The sequence below is a fragment of the Moschus berezovskii genome, chromosome 17 (assembly GCF_049115385.1).
Source record: "Moschus berezovskii isolate FMDL1 chromosome 17, NW_MosBer_1.0, whole genome shotgun sequence".
NCBI classification, from domain to species: Eukaryota; Metazoa; Chordata; class Mammalia; order Artiodactyla; family Moschidae; genus Moschus; species Moschus berezovskii.
Genome location: NC_142476.1, coordinates 41880020 through 41904477, shown reverse-complemented (window position 1 = coordinate 41904477; position 24458 = coordinate 41880020). Strand labels below are relative to the sequence as shown.

General features: G+C 53.7%; 1 protein-coding gene across 1 annotated transcript; it reads left to right on the top strand.

Annotated features, from left to right (window-relative positions):
- The first annotated feature begins 853 nt into the window (after window positions 1-853).
- Window positions 854-24351, top strand: TTC34 (tetratricopeptide repeat domain 34). The gene is made up of 8 exons (XM_055418820.2): window positions 854-1662; window positions 8589-9423; window positions 10845-11070; window positions 12195-12399; window positions 13067-13233; window positions 18002-18272; window positions 19075-19289; window positions 22139-24351. The coding sequence occupies exons 1-8, from the start codon at window positions 882-884 to the stop codon at window positions 22664-22666; spliced, it is 3228 nt and encodes a 1075-aa protein (XP_055274795.2). The 5' UTR covers window positions 854-881; the 3' UTR covers window positions 22667-24351.
- The last annotated feature ends 107 nt before the right edge of the window (window positions 24352-24458 follow it).

Genomic DNA, 24458 nt, shown 5'->3' with positions numbered 1-24458 from the left:
TATGCATGAGTGCGTGCGTGTGTGCACACGGGTATGTGTCTGTGTCTCGGCGTGTGTCAGAGAGCAAACATTAGGTGGGGGACTTGTTTGCGGGCACTTGGAGAACCAGGAGAGAAATCCCCAGCCAGTGGGCCATTCTTCAGGTGGGAAGGTTTGGGGACAGAGAGAGGCCTTTGGCAGGACTGGTCTTGGAACTGACCTCAAGAACTACCCCCTCACCAGCGTGGCTCCCCACCCCACCCAAGAGCTGGCCAAGTGCCCCTCACCACCCCAGCCCTACCTGCACCACCCCCTCCCCCCACCTTGCCAGGTGTGGGAGGTGGTCAGGGCTGTAGTCCTTTGAGGCTGGGAGGTCAGTGGAAACTCAGAGCCCTGAGAAGGCATAGGGGATGCCCGTGTGACCCAGATTGGCGGTGGGAGGCCCACCTTCCCGAGCAGCTCTGTGCTAGGAGGGGCAGCAGCTGGAGTGAGGGCCAGAGGTCCCTGACCCCTCAGGTTGCCCGATTCCTTCCCAAGTGGATACACTGAAGTCAGATGTCCATTGAGTGTTGATTACTGAGCGGGGTCATGGCCCCCTCTGCAGAGGAGGAAACTGAGGCCTGGAGGCAAACAGCGACTGGGGGCCTGGCCTGGGAGATGTGCCCCAGCCCAGTGGAGACGCCTGCGGGGCAGGCACCCCAGACACCCCTTGGTGGCTGAATTCACCCTGTCTTCATTCGGGGGCTCCACGCTGACCGTGAGGTCTCAGTGGGAAGGGGCAGGGGGCAGCCCTGAAGCAGTACTGGGGGGCCCGTAGGCCAGGTGGGTCACCTATGCACTAACCATACTCCCCCTCCAGGTGCTGTGAGGATGGCCATGGGCCCACCGGAGGTGCGGGCGTGATGTCGGCCCAGGAGCTCGCGGCCTGCCTCTGCCGAGAGGGTGACCGGCACCTGGCCCTGAGGGAGACCCCGCTGGCCACCGCCTTCTACCTGGCTGCCTTCAGCTGCCACAGTCCCTCAGCCTTGCGGAGCGTCCGAGCCACCCTGCCCGAGACCCGGGGCTCATCTGTGGTGGCCACCCTAGAGGCCTGGTGCCGAGGTGACAGCCAGATCCCAGCCATCCACTGGGACGGCATGGCGGTGGTCTCCCTGACAGGGACCCTGGCCTGTGCCTTCCTGGCCACCCTCTGCCCTGACCACCCCGTGGCGGCCCTGCACTCCCTGGCTGGCCTGCTGGCACACGGGCACCACGGGGAAGTGGTGCGGCGCTGCGGGGTCCTGCTGGACGCCCACTCCCAGCAGAGCCTGGAGTTGCGGCTGACCCGCGCCCTGGCCTGGGTCCTGTCCAGAACACAGGTTCACAGCGGAGTGGCCGACTACCTCCAGGCCTTTGTGGAGAGCGCCAACCGGACCGTGGCCTTCGTTCACATGCATCAGCAGCCCTACCTCCCAGCTCTAGTCAGAGCCCTCCAGAACTACATCTCAGAGCATCAGGAGGCTGGGGATGGTGCCAGCCAACAGGTGACGAACTGCCAGGGACTCCTTGCAGCCCTGGATCCTGGGGGCATCTGGAGCATCACCTTGTCACCTGAAGCCCTGCTCCAGCATGGCAGGTATGAGGACTGCTGGGCAGCCTGCAGCCGGGCCCTGGAGGCCACCCCAACAGGTTGCAAACCCCAAGGTAGGCATGCGCTCCACACCCGCCAAGGACCAGGCCAAAAGTCACTCCTGCTGTCGCTTCACTGCATGGTTAAGTCCTGCTTATGGTAGGGGTGGGGGTTGTGCTGGCGTTGGGGACACCACAGTGACAAAACGGACAGGCCAAGAAGCATGGACAGGTGCTTACAGAGCACCAAGAAAAGGAAATCTGTGCTTTGAGAAAGCACTGTTTGACTATGCAAGGTGCTGTTTTAGCCTGCTGGTCAGGGAAGGCTTCTTGGAGGAGGCATCATTTGAGCTGAGACTGAAGGATTGGCAGCAGAAACAGAATGTCAGAAAGAACTTGGGGTGTCCATGCCACTGAATGGATACAGCATGGCTGGCAGGGGGTGGTGGGTGGGGGCAGAGGGCAACAAAAGGCTCTAAAGGCAGTAGCCACAGCTAAGCCCTCAGGCTGAGGACTTTGGATTTTCTCCTCAGAGCAGCAAGAAGTCAGGGAGGTTTTAAACTGGAGTGAGGTGCTCTGAGTTGCATTTTCCAAGTCTCTGTCTGCTGGGCACAGAATGTGCCCTGGGGGCCAGACTGAGAAGAGAAACTGCCAGAGGCTGGATGCGATCCAGGTCTGAGTTATCACTGAGACAGAAATGATAAGACTGGCCAGATGTAGTGACGGGGGGAGGAGGGGGGCACAGGGAAGGATCGAGGATGACTTTAAGAGTTCACCTTCACGAGCCGGAAGGCAGAGGACAGAGAAGAGCGGACAGGAAAGGGGGCCTCAGGGGCTGGAGACACCCCCAGTTTAAGATGCTGCTCCTGCCCGGCCCCTTTGCTGGGTCTTCCCTCTGGTGGGGGCGGAAGTAGTGGGGCCGTGGTTGGGAGCACCCGGGAGCCACACACCAGCCTGCCACCCCACTCCCAACTCCCTGCCACCCACTGGCCTCCCTGTACACATGTGGGAGTGGTGGTCATACCCACTTCTGAAGGTTACTGGGCAGATTCAATGAAATTGTGTTTCAAACCCTGAAAATGGTGTCACCACTAAGTGCCCTCCAATCACCCACTAAGTTCTTCCAAAATGTTCCTTGAGTCCATAAATTGGATGTGTCGTTAAGCAGCTGGACACATGAGCCTTGAGATCCCGGGGTCACGGTCTCAAGGTGTTTGGGGATCATCCACACAAGGAAGAGATTGATGGTCATGGTCCAGATTGGGAGAGCCCCCAGGACAGAGTGGGGCAGCTGGACACCTAGAGGCGGGGGCCGGGAGCTGCCACTCAATGGGCGGACCCATTGTTCTGGTATGAGAAGCATTTTCACACCACACTGCACAGCACCGCTGGAAGCTGGGTGCAGGCATATCCACTCCACCGATGGGGCCACCTAGGGCACACGGAGTGTTCACAGAGGCTGGAATTTGGCCCTCGTGTGCTCCTAACTACCCACCACACTGCTCCCCACAAAAGAGGACCCAGCAAAGGGGACAGGAGAACAAGAAGAAGGAGGGAACTCGGGAGCCTGCAGGGTGATGACACCTGCGTTTATGAGATAAAAAGCTGCCTCTGCCGAATCCATGCAGAGGGGGTGGGGCATGTCTGTCCAGTGTGCCTGCGAGGCTCCTGGTGATACCAAGGTGAGACAGGAACCAGGCAGAACTGAAAAGTGAGCAGATTTCTTTCTAGGAATATGCCAGAGCAGACGCCCTGCAGTCCTCCTACTGTCAATGACCTTAAAATGCTCAACAGAGTCACAACAGAATCCTGAATAGGAGGCCCTTGGTGCCCAAAGCACAAATACACAGTGACCTGTGAGCTGGGATCGTTCAGCAACTCCCGGGGTGAGGGGCAGGTCTTTCACTTTAATGGCCAGTAGAGCCCCTGCAGGTGCCTCAGGCAGCACCCGAGGCTTTGCCTCTGCTGCAGTGCAGAAGATTCAGGTTCGATCCCTGGGTCAGGAAGATGCCCTGGAGGAGCGCATGGCAACCCCCTCCAGTATTCTTGACTGGAGAATTCCGTGGACAGAGGGGCCTGGCGGGCTACAGTCCATGTAGTCACAAAGAGTTGGACAGGAGTGAGCAACTGAACAAAGAGGGGTTCAGAGGAACCTCTGACTTATAGCCAGTTGGTCCGAAGAGCCAGTGACAACCTGATGTATCGGGGTTACCTGGTGGCTCAATCAGTAAAGAATCCGCCTGCAATGCAGAGATCTGGATTCAATTCTTGAGATGGGAAGACCCCCTGAAGAAGGAAATGGCAACCCACTCCAGTATTCTTGCCTGGAGAATCCGATGGCAGAGGAGCTTGGCAGGCTACAGTCTACTGGGTTGCAAAGAGTTGGACACGACTGAAACAACTGAGCACAAAAAAAACAGAGCCCCTACAGAAATCCAGAAGCTCCAATGGGCTGCAGCCTCAAGAAACATGTTCTAGAAAAACTTCCCCACCCACTAGAGACGGCAGGAAGCTGTCTGTCCTGCCTGGGCTCTGACATGGACAGGAGAACCTTCCCTACAAATCACCACCTTAATTAGGCCAAAATCACTTATGTCACTGGGAGCAACCTTATCACAGCCTCACAAGCATGGCTTACTATGTGAATGAATACATTTTGCTATAACAGACTTTTTACAAATGCAGATTCCTATAACAAACACATTCTATTCTCAAGGCTACTTATCCAAAGTCCCTGGAAACATTGAACAAAGTCTTCCATATTTGGGAATATCCTCAGTCCTTCTTAGTAGGTGGAGATACAGGGAATAGTAGTGCTGGAGAAGACTCTTGAGAGTCCCTTGGACTGCAAGGAGATCAAACCAGTCAATCCTAAAGAAAATCAATCCTGAATATTCGTTGGAAGGACTGATACTGAAGCTGAAGCTCCAATACTTTGTCTACCTGGTGTGAAGAGCCGACTCATTGGAAAAGACCCTGATGCTGGGAAAGATTGAGGGCAGGAGGAGACAGGGGCAACAGAGGATGAGATGGTTGGACGGCATCACCAATTCAATGGACATGAATCTGAGAAAACTCTGGGAGAGAGTGAAGGACAGGAGAGCCTGGCGTGCTGCAGTTCATGGGGTCGCAGAATTGGACATGACTTAGCGACTGAACAGCAACGACAGTACAAGGACACTCAGTGCATGAGGACAAGAAACAGAACAAGAGTCACATCTCCCAGGGCTCGAAGTTCCCGACTGCTTATCTTTGGAAAGTCCCCGGCAGCCATCTCCTGTCTGTTCAAGATTCCTCATTAAGAACGACTGGGGTAGGTGAGAGACAGCCATGGTTCACCTGGCGTGGAAGCAGAGCTGGCTTGGCCTTGAGATCAGCTGGGACCAGCAGAAAACAGTGGAAGTGATGCTGTGTGGTTCTGGGAGCCAGGCTCCATCTCCATCCTCCTGGAACCTCCCCAGTGCCATGCACGGAAGGTAACTAGTGAATCACGAGGGCACACACCACGAGGGAGGCTCAGCCCCTGGCCAACACCAAAACCCCAGATATGTGAGTGAGGCCACCTTACACCTGCCCGCCCAGTCAAGCCACCAGATGGCTTCAGCCACAGAAGTGATCCCTGATAAGACCAACAGAACTGCCAGTTCAGCCCAAACTGAAGAAGAATCATGGCAAATAGAAAACAGTTGTTGCTTTAAGTCACTAGGTTTTGTGGCAATTTGTTACACGGCAACAGTGGCTGATACAACTGCATACTGAGTCAAAGCATTGGTTTTTGATGTATCCTTTAACCAAAACTGACTTAAAACTGACTTAAATAATACAGGACTTATAAGCTTATGTTTCCATAATAATATAATTTACAACATTCATTAATGGAAGAAAAAAGAAATTAGGGAAAAATTAGGATAAAGTATTTTATAATATTTAACATCTCCAAAATTTAAACAACTAGGAATAGAAGAAAACTTACTTAATTGGAAAAGATAAAATCTATCAAAACCTACCAAAATATCATACTTAGTGGTGATATTTTAGAACCAAGAATGTGGTGGCTGCCCGCTCCCCCATTTATACAACACTGCACTAGAGATGCTAGCCAATGCAATAAGGGGAAATAATAAGTCTAGAAAGAAAGCGATAAAGCAACCATTATTTCAGACAACATGATTAGCTATGTAGAGACCCCAACAGAAACAACAAAAATGTATTAGATACAGGAGTAGAATTGAACAGGAGATACAAAAAGTATTTCTGTTTACAGATACCAACAATAAAAAGTAGCTTAATGGTTTTAAAGTACACCTTTTACTGTAGCAAAAGAAAATAATTTATTTCAGTGAGTCATATGACTTTATGGAGGACACTGTAAAAATTTATTAAAAGAGAATAAATAATGCCTCTGAAAGCAGAGAGACAGCCAGTGTCTACTGCTGGAAATATTTGATATGATAGTAGAAGAGCAAAGGACCAAAAATAGACAAGACAAAGAAGAAGGAGTAAGAGCAGAAAGCGAAGGGGAGTGGGGAGGGGAGAAGATGGAGAAGAAGCAGTGGTATGGGATTTTCTCTACTAGTTAGTACAAAGCTATGCTGATCAATACAGACTTAAGGAACAGATGAACTAATAAAACAAATTAGAGAGGCCAGAAACAGACCTATAATTATCTGGAACTTAATATATGAGAGTGAGCATTGCAAAGCTACAGGGGAAAAAAGAGGGCCGTGATTTATGCATAGTACTGATTCTCTACCTCAAACCATGCAAAAAAAAAAAAAAGTAAATTCCAGGCGAATTGTGTTAACAGCTAAGCTTTACATTTTCTAAAAGAAAATATGAGAGAATATCTTAAAGTTCTGTGTACACCTAGGCTTCTTAAGACGCAAAAGTAATGGAAACAATAAAGAAAAATTTGATACATTTGATTGAATTGAAATTTTTAAACTTCTATTTTGCCCATAATTGTAGAAAATGAGAGGACAATCAACAACAGACAGAAAATATTTGCAAAATATTCAGTGGGTAAAAGATGAGTACCCAGAGTATTTGAAGAATTCCTACATATCCGTAAGGGAGAAAAAATCCAGTACAAGAACTGGCAAATGCATTTCCCAAAAGAGAAAACACAGATGGCTAATAAACATGTGGAAAATATTCAACATCATAGTAATGATACAAATGCAAATTAAAACAATGAGATACCACTTTCTCTACCCACCAGATTGGCAGGAAAGTATTTTTAAATAAACGAGCCTCACCAGCAATCAGGAAAATGAAAATTAAAACAACAGTGGTAACATTATAGCATGTTATATCCCCTCACCACCAGATTGTCAAAATTTTTTAATCTAACAATAAAAGATTCTAGATTTCAATAATGTTGAACTAGCTGGACTAAACTGTGTGTCCCACAGATAATTATAAAATTGGGGCAAAATATAAAATGAAAATATTTGGCAGTTGAACAGTGACCAAATGCAGGCAGAAGCCAGAGACTGACTGTAAAAGATGAAGACTACACAAGGTGAGATTTGTAGTTTTGCAGCTTTTTGACTCCTCAATCCACGTAGGACAGAAATTTACCATTTTACTCATTTGAGATGTCACATGACAGAAACTAAGGATGAGAAAAGTAGCTGCAAAGTTAGAGGGGAAATGCTAAAAAGGAGAGAGCCACATTCAGGGAGGAAAAGAGATAAGACCCCAAATCCATGTATTGCTGTTCTTCATTGTTCAGTCACTGAGTCATGGCCCCATGGACTACAGCACACCAGGCTTCCCTGTCCATCATCAACTCCAAGAACTTGCTCAAAGTCATGTCCATCCAGTCAGTGATGCCATCCAACCACCTCATCCTCTGTCGTCCCCTTCTCCTCTTGCCTTCAATCTTTCCCAGCATCAGGGTCTTTTCCAGTGAGTCAGTTCTTCATATCAGGTGACCAAAGTATTGGAGTTTCAGTTTCAGCATCAGTCCTTTCAGTGAATATTTGGGGTTGGTTTCCTTTAAGAATGACTGGTTTGGCCTCCTTGCAAGGAGATTAAACCTGTGTATTAAATCCACTTAAATCCTTTGCTGTCCACTGACCTGCACACTCAAGAGAAACTGGGTGGCCTGAAAAAGTAACAGCTGGAAGCTGCAAGAACTAAATGGGATTTTCAGCTGCTGCCCACTTGAGAAGACAGAATTTGGAGTTTGATCCTAGCCAGTTTCAGTTCAGTTCAGTCACTCAGTCGTGTCCGACTCTTTGTGACCCCACAGATCACAGCACGCCAGGCCTCCCTGTCCATCACCAACTCCCGGAGTCTACTCAAACTCATCTCCCATTGAGTCGGTGATGCCAGCCAACCATCTCATCCTCTGTCGTCCCCTTCTCCTCCTGCCCTCAATCTTTCCCAGCATCAGGGTCTTTTCAAATGAGTCAGCTCTTCACATCAGGTGGCCAAAGTATTGGAGTTTCAGCTTCAACATCAGTCCTTCCAATGAACACTCATTGCCTGCTAAAACAAAATTCAATTTTCTTTAAAGAAACATAACTGAACCCAGAGTCTCTACAAAAAATCAACCAGATGGCTAGTGTACAATTTTTAAAATTACTAAACATGCAAAGAAACAAAAAGAAAAGGTGAGCTACAGTCAGGAGATAAAGAAGTCAACAGAAATTGACCCCGGGGTTCCCTGGTGGCTCAGTGGTAAAGAACCCACCTCCAATGCAGGAGACACAGGTTCAATCCCTGATCCAGGAAGATCCCATATGCCTCAGAGCAACTAAGCCGGTGTGCCACAACTCTTGAGCCTGTGTTCTAGAGTCCAGGAACCGTCTGAGAGACTCCCGGCCTCCAGACAGCCCTCATCCTCTTCATGTCGGGTCCTTGGCCACCGAGAGACTCTGGGGACTTGGCATGAGATGCCTCAGAGGGTCCTCCACTGGAGGGTTGGAGTCTACAGGTGGCTCCCCTGGAGGACATAACAGACAGAACCAATGTCTCTGTTCTCTCCCCAGGTGAGCGTCTGGCCACCCTGTTGGTCACCCGCGCTGCAGCGACCTTTTTCCTAGACAGCGGGGCCCAAGACCTGCTTCGGGACCTGCACCGGGCCTTCCGCGAGAGCCCCTCTGGGGCTCGGAGGCAGTTCGAGGCCGTGCTCTCCGCCGGGGACCGGGAGCGCTTGCACGCCCAAGTGCAGGAGGCTGCGGACCTGGGCTTCTCCCACTTCCAGGAGACCGTGCGGAGTCGCCCCGAGCTCCGCGAGGACTCTGGCCGTGAGCTGCTGGTCCCGGTGACCCGCGCGCTCCGGGTCCTGTGTCGAGTCGCCCCGCCCGGGGCGCGCCCGGCACTGGGCGCCCGACTGGCCGAGTGCCTGCTGCTGGCAGGGGACGCGGCGGGCGCCCGCGCGCTGTGCGAGCGCTTGCTGCGGCCCTCGCGCAGCGGGGACCGTGCCGGGGACCGCGCGCCCCTGATGGCGCTGCGCGGCTTCTGCGCGCTACACTCTGGCGACTCGGGGAGCGCCCAGGAGGACTTCCAGGCGGTGGTGGAGCTGGGCCCGCCGCACCTGAGCGGCTGCGTGCGCGCTCTGTGCGGCCGCGGGCTGCTGCGAGTGCTGGCGGGCAGCGCCTTCCTGGGCGCACTGGACTATGTTACCGCCTGCCGCCTAGGCCCCGAGGAAACTCTGCTCGTCACCAAGACCTACGTGCCCTGGAACCAACGAGGGCTGCTGCTGACCGTGCTGCGCGAGGAGGGCCGCAAGATGCTGCAGCGGAGGTCAGAGCCGGGACCCAAGAGCTGGCGGGGCCGCCGGACTAAGGCCGCGGAGACAGACAGCCCCGCTGTGCAGGAAGGGTAAACACTAGCCCCGCACACCCACCAGGGGCTGCTGCTTCATTCTGGTCTGCTCCAAGGTAGTCCGGGTGTGTGTACTAATTTATAGATGAGTAAACCGAGGCAGGGAGTTGCTGGGTGATTTCCCTAAGGCCCTGGTGGGGGGTTTAGTCCTGGGGCCCAGATCTTGGACGCTTGGTCCCAAAGGGCAGATACATTATGCACTTAGCAAATTAGAAACTCAAAAATGGAAATGAAAAAAACAGAACTTACCCAGCATCCCACTGTTTGCATTCCCTTGTTTCTCTTTGTACATATAAAATAGAGTTCACAAAACTGAACTTATGCTTAATATGCAAATATAACCCACGTTTTTACTCACTGGATCATGAACATTTCTTCTGCTGCTACTTACCTTTCTCACAGCCTGGTAGCTCATCCTGTGAACATCCCATCAGGGCTTTGGGCATTTCCAACTCCTCTGCAATTAGTTATAAGGCTACCCAGGTAACATCCAGTCTTGGATTAGTCTTCCCTAAAGATTTGACAGAAGCTGATCTCTGGGGTCAGAGGGCACAGCTCCCTGTGAGGCCCTTGACCTTGGAACTGCCCACCTGCCCACAGGCTACACGCTCCAGTCCTGATGCTCCTTCTGCAAATTTATTTGGCAGCCCAGTAGGTGAACCTGCAGATGTTTTGATTGGCATTTCTCTGGTTGCTGGGAGGTGGTGAGAAGGTGTTTTAGCAAAACTAACAACACTGAGCTGGGGGAGCCTGGTATGTTTGATGTCAGCATCCTCATCCCTACACCACACACACATACACACAAACACACACACAAATACACACACACACAAATACACACACACACACACACACACACACTGGCTTTCTCGGCCCCAATTCCTTCATTTGCATCACTTTGATTTGCTGGTGAGGAGGAATTTTCTTGTAAGAGATTGGGAGCCCTTTATATCTGTTCTCTTGGGAACCGTCAATTCCAGGCTTGAGCTGTGTCCCAGTAGGAGCTCAAGCTCATTCCCAAGAGGGCCCCAGGGTCATTCCAAGTGCAGCCTGGGCGTTATCTAGCTCTGTGGACCACACACCTGAGCCCTGCAACGCCAACACTTTTACCTGTTTTTGCAGAAAAGAAAACTAGGGCAGAATGGGCAGAATGTATGCTGGGGGTCAGCATACAGCCTCACTTCCTCATCTGTGAAATGCCTGCCCCATAGGGCGGAAGAGGGTCAGAAAGGGCAGCTCCGGGCTCTGCAGCCAGCATGAGCCGGCACCCTCCAGCAGAAACCTGGTCTCTGAGATGCAGCAGGAAGGGAGCTGCCTGGACAAGGTGCAGGAAGTAGGATTTGTCTGCATCCCACCTCCTGGGCAGATGGAAGGGGTGTAGGGAAGGGTCAGCTCTCCCCCAGCCGCTCTCTCCACAGGGATGCCCACGGCGTGCACCAGCTGGCCACACTCCTGATGGAACTGGACACGGAGGATGAGGCTTCGTGCCTCCTGGCAGCTGACGCCCTGTACCGCCTGGGCCGCCTGGACGACGCCCACAAGGCCCTGCTGGTGACCCTCTCCCGGAGGCCTCAGGCGGCCCCTGTGCTGGCGCGGCTGGCCCTGCTGCAGCTCCGGAGGGGATTCTCCTATGACGCCAACCAGGTAAGAGGGCCCCAGCAGGCCACGCAGGGCAGCTCAACACTGGGCACAGTGCTATGGAGGGTACCAGGCCCCCACTGGCCCCTCATTCAGCACCTTGCACCCAGACTTGTCCCAGCCCCAGCTTGTCCCAGGCACAGCTTGTCTCAGCCCCGGTTCTGCCACCTCCAGCAGGTCCTCACCTCTCTGACCTTCAGTCTCCTCAACTGTACCCTGGCCTTCCAGGTTCTCATGAGAATTAGCTGCAGCAGGTACCCCAGGGCCCAGCCGACCTCCATCATGCAGTAGTGCTCTGTATTTGCTTTTGTTGTTATGAAGAAAAAGCCATGAGCTGAGTATCAGCGGAGCTTAGTCCCAAATCTCCCAAGTAAACTAGGCTTGCTGGTGACGCTGTCCAGGGTGGAAGAGCCCCCAGACTCTCCAGCCCTGCTCTCTTCCCTCGGAGACCACTCAGCTCCCAGGAGCAGTGTGACTTTGCCTTCCTCAGGTCCTCTGAGGGCAGAAGATCATGTTCCCAGGGAAGAGCTGTCAGACTTTGGAGCAGGGCTGTGGAACCTGTCATCCTCCTTCTTCCGCTCTGGCCTGTTTTGGGCTCTGGTCGCCCTGAGTTGGGCCATAAGTGTGGGAGGGAAGGATGCTCTGGGTCCTGCCTGTCCTTCTCTGGGACCGGCGTCCACACATGTGCAGCGGGCAGGGGCAGCATCGGGTGGGTCTCTGTGAAGTTATGTCCCGCCCCCTCCCCACTCACTCCGCCCAGAGCAGGGACAGGTCCCAGGGTCCCTCCTGGTGCCTTCTGAAGGACTCCCCGGGCCTCTGTCACTTTTATTAGTTTGAAGCCCGCTTTCCCTGAACTTCTCAGGCCTGCTGTGCGCAGGTCCGTAAGGCCAGATCTCTGCCTGCCGGTAATGGAGGAGGAGGCGCGGCTCAAAGAGGCTAAGACCATCACCACCACCACCACCACCACCACCACCCCGCCAGCCCGAAGTCCCTCCCCCGAGAGCCACGCCTTTGCCTGCCACGCCCCTGCAAGCCTCATCCCTGAGCCACGCCCCTGCGCTGAGGATGGGGGTGGAGCTGTCTGGGCGGGCCTCAGAGAGGACCCAACGGTGACACCCCTTCCCTTGCAGCTGGTGAAGAAGGTGGTGCAGTCCGGGGACACAGCCTGCCTCCAGTCCACCCTAGCTGTCTTCTGTCACGAGGACCGGCAGCTGCTCTGGGGCCACTGCCACACGAGGGCCCTGGCCATCCTGCGGGCACGACCCGGAGGGGCCGAAGGCAGGGCCCACACCAGGGAGGCCATCGCCTACCTCTCTCTGGCCATCTTTGCCTCAGGTAAGAGCCTCCCACCCCCCTCCTCCCACCCCCATTCTGCCAGGTACCTGGGGATAAGGGGAGCCTGTGCCATGTGGAGAAGAGGTGTTGTCAGGCACCAGCGGTCTGAGCACATGCTTGGTTCACGGGTGTTTCATGACCCCTGGTCACCTTCATGCTAAGGCCTAGGAGAGGGCCCAGCCAGCTGGGGCCTGAGCTGGGACCCTCCCCTGTATCCTGGGCTCCATACCACACATCCAGGCCCTGAGGGTAGGGGGACCAAGCTGGCACTTTCATGCCTGCAGCTATTCCATGACCAGCTGCTCAGATTCCTCCCCCCTTGTACCTCCCCTCATCTCACCTGAGATGCAGCTGCAGTGCCCCCTCCTCTAGGAAGCCCCCTCTGATTGTCCACCAACCCTCCCAAACACCACCCATCCAGGTTGGGCTCCCAGAGCCAAGCTGTGTTCCACAGCCAGGGGCCCCAGGCCAATCTAGACTGCTCCCCAGGCTGTCTGGGTGCCCAGCAGTCTGTGAGCTCCCCAGGTGACCCCAGAGCTGGTGCACCTCTTCCCCCAACCCTTTGGGCACCAGGGAGGGTGCAGAAACTGCTGGGTGAGGGCAGAAATGCTGAACCTGGCCGTGCCCGGCAGAGGTCACATCCTGATGCCACGCCCCTTTCCTTCAGGAAATCAAGCCACTGAGTCCCTGCTCGCCCGAGCCCGCTGTTATGGCTTCCTGGGCCAGAAGAAGACAGCCATGTTCGACTTCACCTCCGTGCTGAGGACTGAGCCAGGGAACACACAGGCGCTGTGTGGCCGGGCACTCCTGCACCTGGCCTTGGATGAGCAGAAGGTACCAGCCCCACGCTCCCCACTTGGGACAGGGCAGCTGGTGGTGCTCAGGAGAGGCACTGCCCTCCTTCTCAGCCCCCCACGAGAGAGGACGCAAGGCCAGGCATCGAGTGTGACACATGCATCAAATCCCCGCCCACTCTGGGGCTCACAGAGCCTCACCATCACATCCCTGGTTTCAGGTAGCCTTTCGCTCTCATCTGAAGAGTCCCTGTGCTCCCAGCATCCATCAGTGTGGATAGATATGCAAAGCCTCAGGCTTACTGGGGGACCCTACCTTAGAGTAAAGAGACCTTGGCTGCCTCTTGGGTGCCACCCTAAGCTGTCTATACAGGACCTGTGGTTTCGGGTAGTTGGCATGCAGGGGCGGGGGTGGGAGGTATTCCACTGCCAGGCCCAGGGAAGGTACTTTCCACAGAGAAGCTATGTTCAGAAGCAGCCACAGCCAAACAGCCCTGGACAAGGGCACTTTGCAGCCAAGAGCGATGTCATGGGTGAGAAACTGAAACCAACTGTCTGCTCTGATGCTTCTCTGGGTCAAAGTATAGCCTAGAGGTAACCAGCCTGCCAGGTTTCTGAATTCCTTAAGGACAGGAGTCCCAGAAGACAAGGAAAAGTGATCCATCCAAGATACCACTGGAATGAGAGCATCTGAAGACAGTGCTTCTGCCTGCCAGGGTATCGCGTTTCCCCCAAGGGCACTGGCAACTGGTGTCTGTTCCAGCCTGGGCACGCACGTGTGGTTTGGAACCCAGCCCTCTGCAGGCCCCTTCCTGTACTGGGAAAGCACCTGGGTTCTCAGAGATGAGCCCACTAAACAGAGATGGGACTCAACCAGGAGGCGGACCCCTGGAACCACACCCCTGGGTGCTCCCCACATACCAGCAGCTCCCCTGAGAGGTGCCTCAGAAACATCTCTAAGCAGAAGCTGCCCCACCTTGTCCCCCCTGAACTTCCTCCTCCTGGAGATGGGCTGAGGTCAAGTGCCCACAAGCCCTCCAGCCTTTCACTGAGAAGCTCTGAGTCAGCCTGCGAGGGTCCAGAATCCAGAACCCTTCTCTCCCACCTCTAACTTTCTGAGCAAATCCTGAAACATCTCTGAGCTTTGTTTCAACACCAGTAAAATGGGGAATGCTTGTTCAAGGTCATCAGATCCTCAGCCTTGAGGTGGAAGTGCTTATTCAAGGCTGTCAGATACTCAGCCTGGTGCATGCGAGTGTGCTCAGCCACGTCCGACTCTTTGAGACCCTATGGACTGTAGTCTGCCAGGTTCCTCTGTTCATGGAATTTTCCAAGCAAGAATACTGGGGTGGGTTGCCATATCCTACTCCAGGGGACCTTCCTGGCCCAGGGGTCAAATCCACACCTCTTGCCCCTCCTGCATTGGCAGGTAGATTCCTTACAACTGCGCCCCCTGGGAAGCCCCATTCAGCCTGGTACCTGGTCCTCAGTGAGGGCTGCATGGGTGGTAGCTGGAATTCCATGAGCCAGCACAGAATTGGACTTTTTTCTTGCAAAGGTAACCAGCCAATAGGTTTACTACTGGCCAGCACCAGGGTCAGGTAGGATCCAGGTCACGGTCTAGGGAGGATTAGAGAGGACCGTACTTTCATCCAGCCATCGAAGGACTCTGTCTCTCTAACACCTTGTCCCCCACACACTTGCTCCAGGAGAACCCCGTTCCTGGACTTTAAAAGTGTGTGGCTAGAAGAGGTAATAGATACTGGGCTTCTGAAAACAAAATACCTAGATAAAATACATGACAACTGTCTTCACGCCCTGGACAACAGACAGTGAAGACCTGCCATCCCTGAGAGAAGGAAAACCACAAAAGGGGAGCCCCAGGGGAGCCCCACAAAAACCTGACTTTCTGCCTGTGGAGCCTTTCCTGTTACTCACCAGGAGGTGGGGCAGTCGGCTTGCTGAGCCTGGGCTTCCTGGCTGGTGCAGTAGCTGAAATTTGCAACGAAGGGCAATGGAGAAACTGGGGCTATGCAGAGGGGAGAAGTCTTCATAGGATTCCAGGTGGGTTCTTGTCTGAGCTGATCTGCACATGCAGGGGCCCCACAGAGCTCACAGGTGGCAGATGTTGGAATCCTGACCCCACCAGAGCAGAGACTTTTCTGAATACCTTAGGCACTCAGCTGAGACCATGTCCTAAGTAAAGGTCATGTTTTTAGTCACTTCAGTCATGTTCGACTCTTGTGACCCAATGAACTGTAACCCGCCAGGCTCCTCTGTCCATGGGATTTCCCAGGTGAGAATACTGGAGTGGGTGGCCATTTCCTTCTTCAGGGGACCTTTCCAATCCAGGGATTGAATCAATGTCTCCTGCTTGACAGGCAGATTTTTTTACCACTGAACCACGAGGGAGGCCAAGTCAAGGTCATATTTTACGACTAAGTTCAAAACTGTAATGTATCTGCCCTCACAAGGAACAAAACCAAATCTAACAGAACCAAAATGAGCCACCAGAATAAAACACAACCTCCTTTATGAGACGGTGACATAATCCAGACTCTACCATGTACTATCCACAACTTCTAGCCCAAAATCAAAAAACTGCTGAACACACAGAGAACCAGGAAATGTGACCAATAATCAGAAAACTAAGTACTCATTAGAAATAGAACTTGAGGTGGTGCAAATGTTAAAATTAATAGCTGCTGCTGCTGCTGCTAAGGTGCTTCAGTCATGTCTGACTCTGTGTGACCCCACAGATGGCAGCCCACCAGGCTCCCCTGTCCCTGGGATTCTCCAGGCATGAACACTGGAGTGGGTTGCCATTTCCTTCTCCAATGCATGAAAGTGAAAAGTTAAAGTGAAGTCGTTCAGTTGTGTCTGACTCAGCGACCCCATGGACTGCAGCCTACCAGGCTCCTCTGTCCATGGTATTTTCCAAGCAAGAGTACTGGAGTGGGTTGCCAGTGCCTTCTCCTGAAATTAATAGATAAGGGTGTTAAAACAGGGATTATAAACATGTGAAGAATGTCAAGAAAAATTTTTCATAATGAGTGAACAGATGAAAAATCATAGCAGAGAAACAGAAACTATAGAGAAGAATCAAGTGGAAATTCTGGAGCTGAAAGGTGTATCTAAATTTTTTAATTTACCAGATGGGCTTAACAGCCGGTTGGAAACTGCCAAAGAAAAGGTTAGTAAAATTAAGGATGGACCAGTAGAAATTATCCAGTCTGAAGAACAGAGTGGGGGAAACGATTTTCTTCTTAATGAAGGGAGTTTCAGTGACCTCTGGGATGATATCAAGCAGTCCAACATATGTATAACTATAGTCCCAGAGGAGAAACAATGGGACAAATATATGTGCATGTATTTATATTAATACATGTATATGTTGTTGTAAAAGTATTTGAAGAAATAATGCCCAAAAATTTTACAAGAAGCTCAACAAATCCCAAGATGATAAACACAAAGAGAGACACACTTGGGCACACCTTGATCAAATTTCTGAACACAAAAGATAAACAGAACATATTCAAGGCAGCCAGAGAGAAAAAGAAATACTACATATAGTAGAACAACAGTAGCAGTCGAACTCAATGGACATGACTTTGAGCAAACCCCGGGAGATAGTGAAGGACAGGGAAGCCTGGCGTGCTGCAGTCCATGGGGTTGCAGAGTCGGAGACAACTGAGCAACAGAAAGCATGACCAATGACTGAATTTTCATAGAAACAATGGAGGCCAGAAGACAATGGGGTGGCATTTCTAGAGACACATTTTGTACCTTTGGGCTTCCCAGGTGGCTCAGTGGCCAATGCAGGAAACGCAGGTTCAATCCCTGGGTCGAGAAGATCCCCTGGAGGAAGAAATGGCAAGCCACTGCAGTATTATTGCCTGAAAAACCCCATGGACAGAGCAGCCTGGCTGGCTACACAGTCCATAGGGTCAAAAGAATTGGACGTGACTGAGCAACTGAGCAAGCGACTTTGTAACCTATAGGACAACAGCTGGAGAATGTTAAAGAGAGGCAGAGTTTCTTGTTTTGTTGTGTTGTGTTTTTGTTTTGGCCACAGCGCAGCTTGCGGGATCATAGGTCCCTGACCAGAGATCAAACCTGTGCCCCTTAAGTAGAATGTAGAGTCCTAACCACCGGGCAGTCAGGAAATTCCTAAAAAGAGGCAGAGTAAAGTGGTTAAAGGAGGAACTAAAATAAAATAATGAACCTTTTCAATTAACCTAAAAGAAGGTAGAAAGGAGGGGCAAAGACATCAAAGTACAAAGAAAAGGACAACTAGAAAACCAACAGGAGGATGGACCTGAGGGTGGTTTCATGGCTCCTGACTGTTGGCCAGGTCAGAGGTCAGATGCAAATGACTCACCAGGGTCAAGGGTCCCTAAAGGACCCAGCCTCCCTGGACCTCATGTGCTTCGCAGCACCATCAGGGCCTCCAGACTCCTCTTCCCCTCCTCACCTCCGAGCTACAGACTCAGCCCCTGGCCTCTGGCCCTTCTGCTGCCAGCCCAAGCCCCGCTCTGTGCCATAGCGGGCTCTTGATCAGCATGGCCCTTCTGGAGCTCCAGACCATCACCCCTGTCCAGAACTCTGATACCATTGCTGTAACTTCACCACATGCTGCCTTGACAGCTCACCTACAGGCCCTCCTGTTGACTGACACTCACCCCATGGGGAAAGGGCAGGGACCGGGCCATCCGCCCATTCTGGTGTCCCCAGCACTAGGGCACTGAGAAGAACACAACAAATATGGGATGACTTCTGCCACCCACCCTGCCCTCCCCCCCTTGCAGGAGGCTGTGGACGACATCCTCTCCGCTCTGAGGCTCAGCCCGAAAACTGCAGTTCCCGAGATTCGCTCTCTGAAGCCGGAGGCCCAGGACCTCATTACCCAGAGCCTCTCCTCTCGCTGCCGGGCCCTCCTGAGTCAGCTGCCAGACACAGGGGCCCGCCTCAGTGACAAGGACGCCCAGAACCTCCTGGCTGCAGGGAAGGCACTGATTGAAATTGATGCCAGGCAGCCCCTCTGGCACATGCTTCTGGCAGATGCGCTCGCTGCGGTGGGTATGTGTCTGCCCAGACACGGGATGTGAGCATTGTCCCTACTTCTCCCATCCTGGACTCTTTTTTGTAAAATGGGAGAAAGAGACACTGGACTCAGTGGCATCTAAGGTACTTCCCACCCTGAGTCCCAGAACTTGTGACCTGTTCCCATGTGGGTCCCCTGTGCAACTTTGTCCACCGGGAGATGAGATGAAGCCATGATTTTGGGTTTTGTGAAAGGCTCAGATGCTTAGGCTTCCTCTTTAACTCATGCATTTATTCGGATGTTTACAGACTGCCCTGTTCTGGGTGAGACTGTCTTAGTCCCACATGTACCAAAACATCAGTCTTTACTGCAAAATCCTGAGAATGTTTCAGCACTAAATTGAACAGGGAGATCTCTCTGCAGCCTGCATTTCCCGGGCATGTCATCATCACTTCCAAGCCTGTGAGGTGCCCCCACCGAGGCCTTCGGGGACCCCAGAGCCTGCTCTGATCCCATGCAGCCCTACTCAGGAGAGAAAGCAGGTCCTTGCAGTGACTATGGTGAGGGAACTCCAAGTCCTGCTGCTCCACCTGGGGGTCATAGAGTTTAATGACACCCCCTTGGTGGGGGGCTCGGTCATCAGGTGAATCCATGTGACCAACAAGGTGTCACTTTGCCCCTCTGTTCACTGCTCCTTCCTTCTGGGACTAAGGCCTTCCATTAACCAGCCACTCCCAGAGCCAGAACTGAACAAGAAATGCTGTAGGGAGCCTCCTAGTGTCCCCCACAACCACCGCCCCAGCCCCACCGTGACTGTCCTTCCCCAATCCCTGACAGGCAGCTTTGACGAGGCCGGTGCCCATCTGCAAAAAGTCCTGCACCCCACCCCTCCATCAGAGGCAGCCCGCGCCCGGCGTGGGCTGCTCCGGCTCAAGAAGGGGGATGTGGTGGCCGCTGCACAGGACCTGCAGTGCCTTGCAGAGATGGATGCCCAGGACCTCGGCTTCCTGCTGTGTCTCCTGGAGGCTTCAGAGAGGCAGAGCCTCACCCAGGTGGGCACAGCACCCCTCAGAGTCCCCAGCCCAGCCCCTCTCCAGCACCTGGGGTGTGAGACCCCCAGGTCCAGGGCCCTGGACAGCGCTACAAGCCCCCTGCACCTGATCAGGAGAAGGCACCCGGGTCTGGCCAGCTCAAGCCCTGACACCCCCAGGGTGTCTTCTTTGTGTGAAACATATAAGCTGACTCGGGGTTGAGAAGAGGGAGGGGACGGTATCCTCAGAGCCAGATTGAGCCAGACAGGAACACTTGGCCCTCAATGGAACCCCGCCCCAACCCCCTGGTTAGGCCAGGTGAGGGATGTCCATCCAGAGAGCAAGCAGGTGAACCCTTAGTGAACCGAAAGGGCCCCTGAAGGGAGGTTGGGCTGGGGCTATTTGGGTAGGGGATTTTTCCTTCAGCTGCTCATTTGACAAGGAGGTAAAAGCACATTCCATCAGGCCCTGGGTGGAGCCACTGCCAGCAGCATGGCCCTTGCATCTCAGGGGGGTACCACAGTGGGGGGGTGGTGTTTACTTCAAAGGGTAAAAGTGTAGGAAGACCATGAGACAGAGCAGTGGGTTTGCGAGGCAGCTCTGGAGGTGAGACCGCCATGGCAATACAGAGGCCAAGGCAAAAGACTGGAGGCAGGAAAGAATTGGGAGTGTTCAAGAAATAGGTGATCAAAATGCAGCCGGTGTAGAGTGTAGGGGAAGGGGCATGAGGAGAGGGTGGGGGCAGAGCGAAGGGCCCCTCCCTTCACCTGCTGGAGGCAGAAGCAGCCAGGCATGTACAGGAGGTGGACTGGGGGAATGCAGACAGCAGAATGGATTTCCCTGTAGTGGCTGAATTTAACCTTTTTTTTTTTTTTGAGGGAGCAGGGGACGGGGTGGGCAGTGAAGGGATCGGTAGGTGGTAGAAGCCAAGAGCATCAGCAGGCCAGTCAAGAATCCCTGCACAACCTGGGGCAAGAATTTCACCTCTTTATGCTTCCACAGGCTCTGTCACTCCAGGTCCATCAGGAAAACAGAACCACACTAGGGGTTTCAACGCGGGGTCAATATGGAAGTTGGCTGGATGGGCATTAGAGACAGAAAGAGCTATGGGAGCCAGGGGCAATGTAGGGGGGCGGCCCTTGTAGAGCTGAGCAGGCCAAAACCGATAGTGAAAGTCGCTCAGTCGTGTCTTTGCACCCCCATGGACTGAATTCTCCAGGCCAGGATACTAGAGTGGGTAGCCTTTCCCTTCTCCAGAGGATCTTCCCAACGCAGAGATCGAACCCAGGTCTCCCGCATTGCAGGCAGATTCTTTACCAGTTGAGCTACAAGGGAAGTCAAAGAACAAATCAAGGATGCCCTGAGCCTACCAAGGAGCGTGTTATCAGGACCGAGAACCAGAGGGGCGGCTGCGAAGCCCAGAGATCTCAGAGGCGGGTCCTAGGCTAGTCTCAGAGCCCAGAGGAAGGGGAGGAGGGCTGTGAGCTAGGAGAAGGGAGCTAGGTTGAGCTCTCGGAGTTCACAAGACAGGGCTGGGCAAAGGTGTGTCTTTGAGTTCTTAGAAGGGCTGGGCCCAGAGATGAGCGCTGGGCCGGGCCGCCTGGAGACAGGTTTCGCTGCTGCGAGAATTCGTGAGACGCTGGCCCGTTGCTGGGCGACGCGGGCCAACCCGGAAGTAAGACAGAAGTAGTGGCGCTCCGTTTCCGGCGGTACTACGCCTGCGCGACTGGTGGCGGCTTGTCACTTTCCTCTCCTATTTCGCAGAACCCGTAGATGAAGCAAGAAGAGGTGGAATACTTTCCCTGGGCCGCGCGGGGGTTTGACTCTCTTGCTGATGCTCTTGACCTCCCCCGTAGAGAGGGCACTGCACCGAGAAACAGAGTCGCCGATCCTCTGGCACGGCCGGGAAGACAAGAACACGCGCTCATATGCTGGGTGCACTGTGCTTTCCTGGGGAGAGGCGGGGGCGGGGGGCGTTGGTATCACCTGGCTGCATGGGAGAGGGAGAGACAGCGGGAGAGGCAGCGTCTGGTTTGTTCCCCATCAGGCCTTGGGGAGCCACTGTGGGTTTTTGAGATCAGGAGGAGCCAAGGGAGGCAAGCGGATCTATCCGGGGCAGTTGGCAAGGGGACGTAAGGCATTTGGGCAGGTCTGAAGAGTGGGCTTCCGCCACACTCAGATAAGGAAAGTCAGCCTTGGGGGTAGAGGGGTGACATTGGCCCTTGGAGCTGCTCCACCCAGATGGGGGCGGCCAGGGCTTCAGTCCAGCAGTCTCCAGGGAAAGAGTACTAGGATGGACAGCACCCTCTGACCTCTGGCCCTGCCCTGCTGCATCCATGGGGCAGAGAGAGAGTCCACCACAGCCTTCCTGAACACACCGGGGGCGCCTGCAGAGTGTGTCCCTGGCCTTGACTCTGGCTCCCCTGGGCCTGTGGGAGCAGCTGGTTGGTTAGTGAAGTAAGAAGAGCCCTAGCACAGAGCAGACCCTGCCTTTCTGATCTGGGGTCCAGGAAAGGGCTCCAGGAACAGCCTGGGCAGAGAGGCATTCGCCGCTGTCCTGGGGCTGGGCAGCCTTGTGGGGAGGGGAGAGGCTGGCCAAAGTCCCATCAGAGGGGGAGGAGCAGAGGGAAGAAAGGAGGTCACCCAGGTAAGAGGAGCTGGGACCGCAGGTGGGACAGTAGGGCTGTGAGAAGCAGGAGGACACCCAAGCAGGGTGAAGGGATTGCAAGGGGGTAGTCACTGCCCTGTGCCTCCATACACTAACCCCCAGAAGAAGCAAACAGCATCTGCATGGGGGAGAGAGTGGCGGCTGGCTGTGCAGGGCTCAGAGGGGATGGCCTGACCTCCCTCCCTCTGTCCCCTCTGTGCAGGCCGCAGTCCACGAAGCTGACACCCTCCTGAACTTGGGACAGCCCCGCCAGGCGCTGGGCTACTGCTCGCTGGCCGTCCTGGCGGGAGGCAGCAGCACCTGTCACCTGCGCCGTCGGGCCACTTGCCTGGCCGAGCTGCGGGAGTTTAGCCGGGCACTTGGGGACCTAGACCACGTGCTCCAAGAGGGCTCGAGGGAAAGTGACCTCCAGACACAGGTGGAGGACTTCTGCTCCCGGGGCCTCCTGCTGCTGGGTCTGGGGGATGAGGCTGGGGCTGCGGGGGCCTTCGCCCAGGCCCTCCATCTGGCACCCACCCAGGCCCAGAGCAGTCTGTGGGAGCGGCCAGGCCGGGCTCCAGCCACCCACATACTCTTGCGCCAGGCACGGTGTTGCCTGGTTGAGCAACGCTACAGTGAGGCCTGGACAGTGGCCGAGGCTGGCCTCCTGTTGGACCCAGAGCACAGTGGCCTGAAGAGGCTGAAGGCGAGAATCCGGAAGGAAGCATCCTCTGGCTGCCGGCTCCACTGACCAGACTCCCCAGGCCCAGCTGTGGGGCCAGCCTGTCGTCGTCATTCTTTGTCCAGCCCCTAGGGAGGTTGCTCAAAGAGGTGCTCCCCCACCCTCTCCCTCTTCCTAGTCCTGGGTGGGTTGGCAGATGGCCAGCCTCAGGAAGCAGAAGAGAGAGCTCCCCACCTGCCTGGAGCAACCATCCTAGGAAACTCAGAGCCTCTTCCCTGAACGGCGACCTGGTCCTCAAAGCTGGGGCCCTCTTGGCCCACATGTAGGGTTTGGGCCTCAGTGAGAAGTCCTGTTCCTTATCCTTGACTTGGGACCTGCAGGTTGAGTGGGTTTCAGGCTGACCCCTCATAGCCCTGGGGAGATGGTGCCAGCCAGGAAACTCTTCTCCAGATGTGGAGCAGCCCTTGACCCTGGCCTGACCTCTGGCCAGGCCTCCTGCAGGGCCTGGAGCCCCTCAAGGGCAAAAAACTCTCAAGCTGGGCCCAAAACTTATGCTTTCATCAAGGTTGTTCTCCAAGGAAGCCAGCACCTTGGGAGGATGATATGGCCTCCCTTCCTTGCCAAGTAGAGACACCTGCCCCAAGGGGCCCCCGATGAGCAGAGCAGCCAGGCCTCTACTTGGCATCCAATCTTCTGTTGGATGTACAGGTGCTTCCTCCATAATTAAACTTACTCACCCCCACCACAGTTGGCTTGGAAAACTTCTCCTGGAGGGAGTGGAGAAGTCCAGCCCTGGACCCATTGCTGCAGGTTTCAAAGAAGCCAGGTCCAAGTTGTGCAGTTTTTCTCTCCTGTTCATGAACACAACTGATGGACAGGCCATCGAGTAAAGCAAGGGACAGAGGGTACATTTGCTCTCCTCCCCCCAAGATATCCTGCCTTCATCTGTCCACTCAAGGCCAGAGATCACAGTGAGCTTCCAGATGTCTGACTCACCACAGCTTCCCAGGAGCTGATAGCCTTCAAAGAGCCCCCAGCCAGTCTCCCACCCCCATCTCCTCACTGCTGAGCTGGCAGAGACCCCCACCCCAAGTCCTCCCCATCCACTTCCACATGGGCTGGGGGTTGTTACCACATCTGCAGGTCCATGTGAGGCCATATCCCAGCCTCCTGCCACGGCGCCCAAGTGGACAAGAACTCACAGGCCCTGGATGGCCTCCATCATAGCAGAATGATCAGGTGGTTTCAATATAAATCGATTGTCCCCCTGAGAACACAGGCTGCACCTTGTTTTCTCAAAGTCTGAGGTTACCAAGAAATGTTTATGATGTGGTACAGAGAGTATTACCTACTCTCAAGACAATAAAGCTGTAAATTGATGTTTTAAAATTCCCTGCAGGTGAAACACCTCTTGGATCCAAAAAGAAATCAAAACTGGAATTGCAGAATATTGGAAAAATAGTAAAAAAAAAAAAAAAAGCAGTCCAGGGGAGCTCCTATGGGTTGCAGTGCCCAAAGGAAAGTACACGCCCTAAGTGCATCACTAAACTTGCAAAATGAAGTGCATCCTAAACTTGAGAAGTTTAAAAAGGACAGTGAAATAGAGGAAATTAACAGGCAGGGATGAATAACAGGAAACAGAAGTTAATGAATTAGGAATAGAAAAGGGAAAGAACTCAAAAATCCAAAACACGGTTCTTCGAAAATCAAACAGATGAACCAGTAGCTGACTTAATCTGGAAAGACAGGAAAGGCACAAAGCCACAAAATTTTTAGAAGTAAAAACAACACACAGGAAATTTAAAGAATCATAAGACATCACTTTTCTCAACTCTATGCAAATAAATTTGAAGACCTGGAT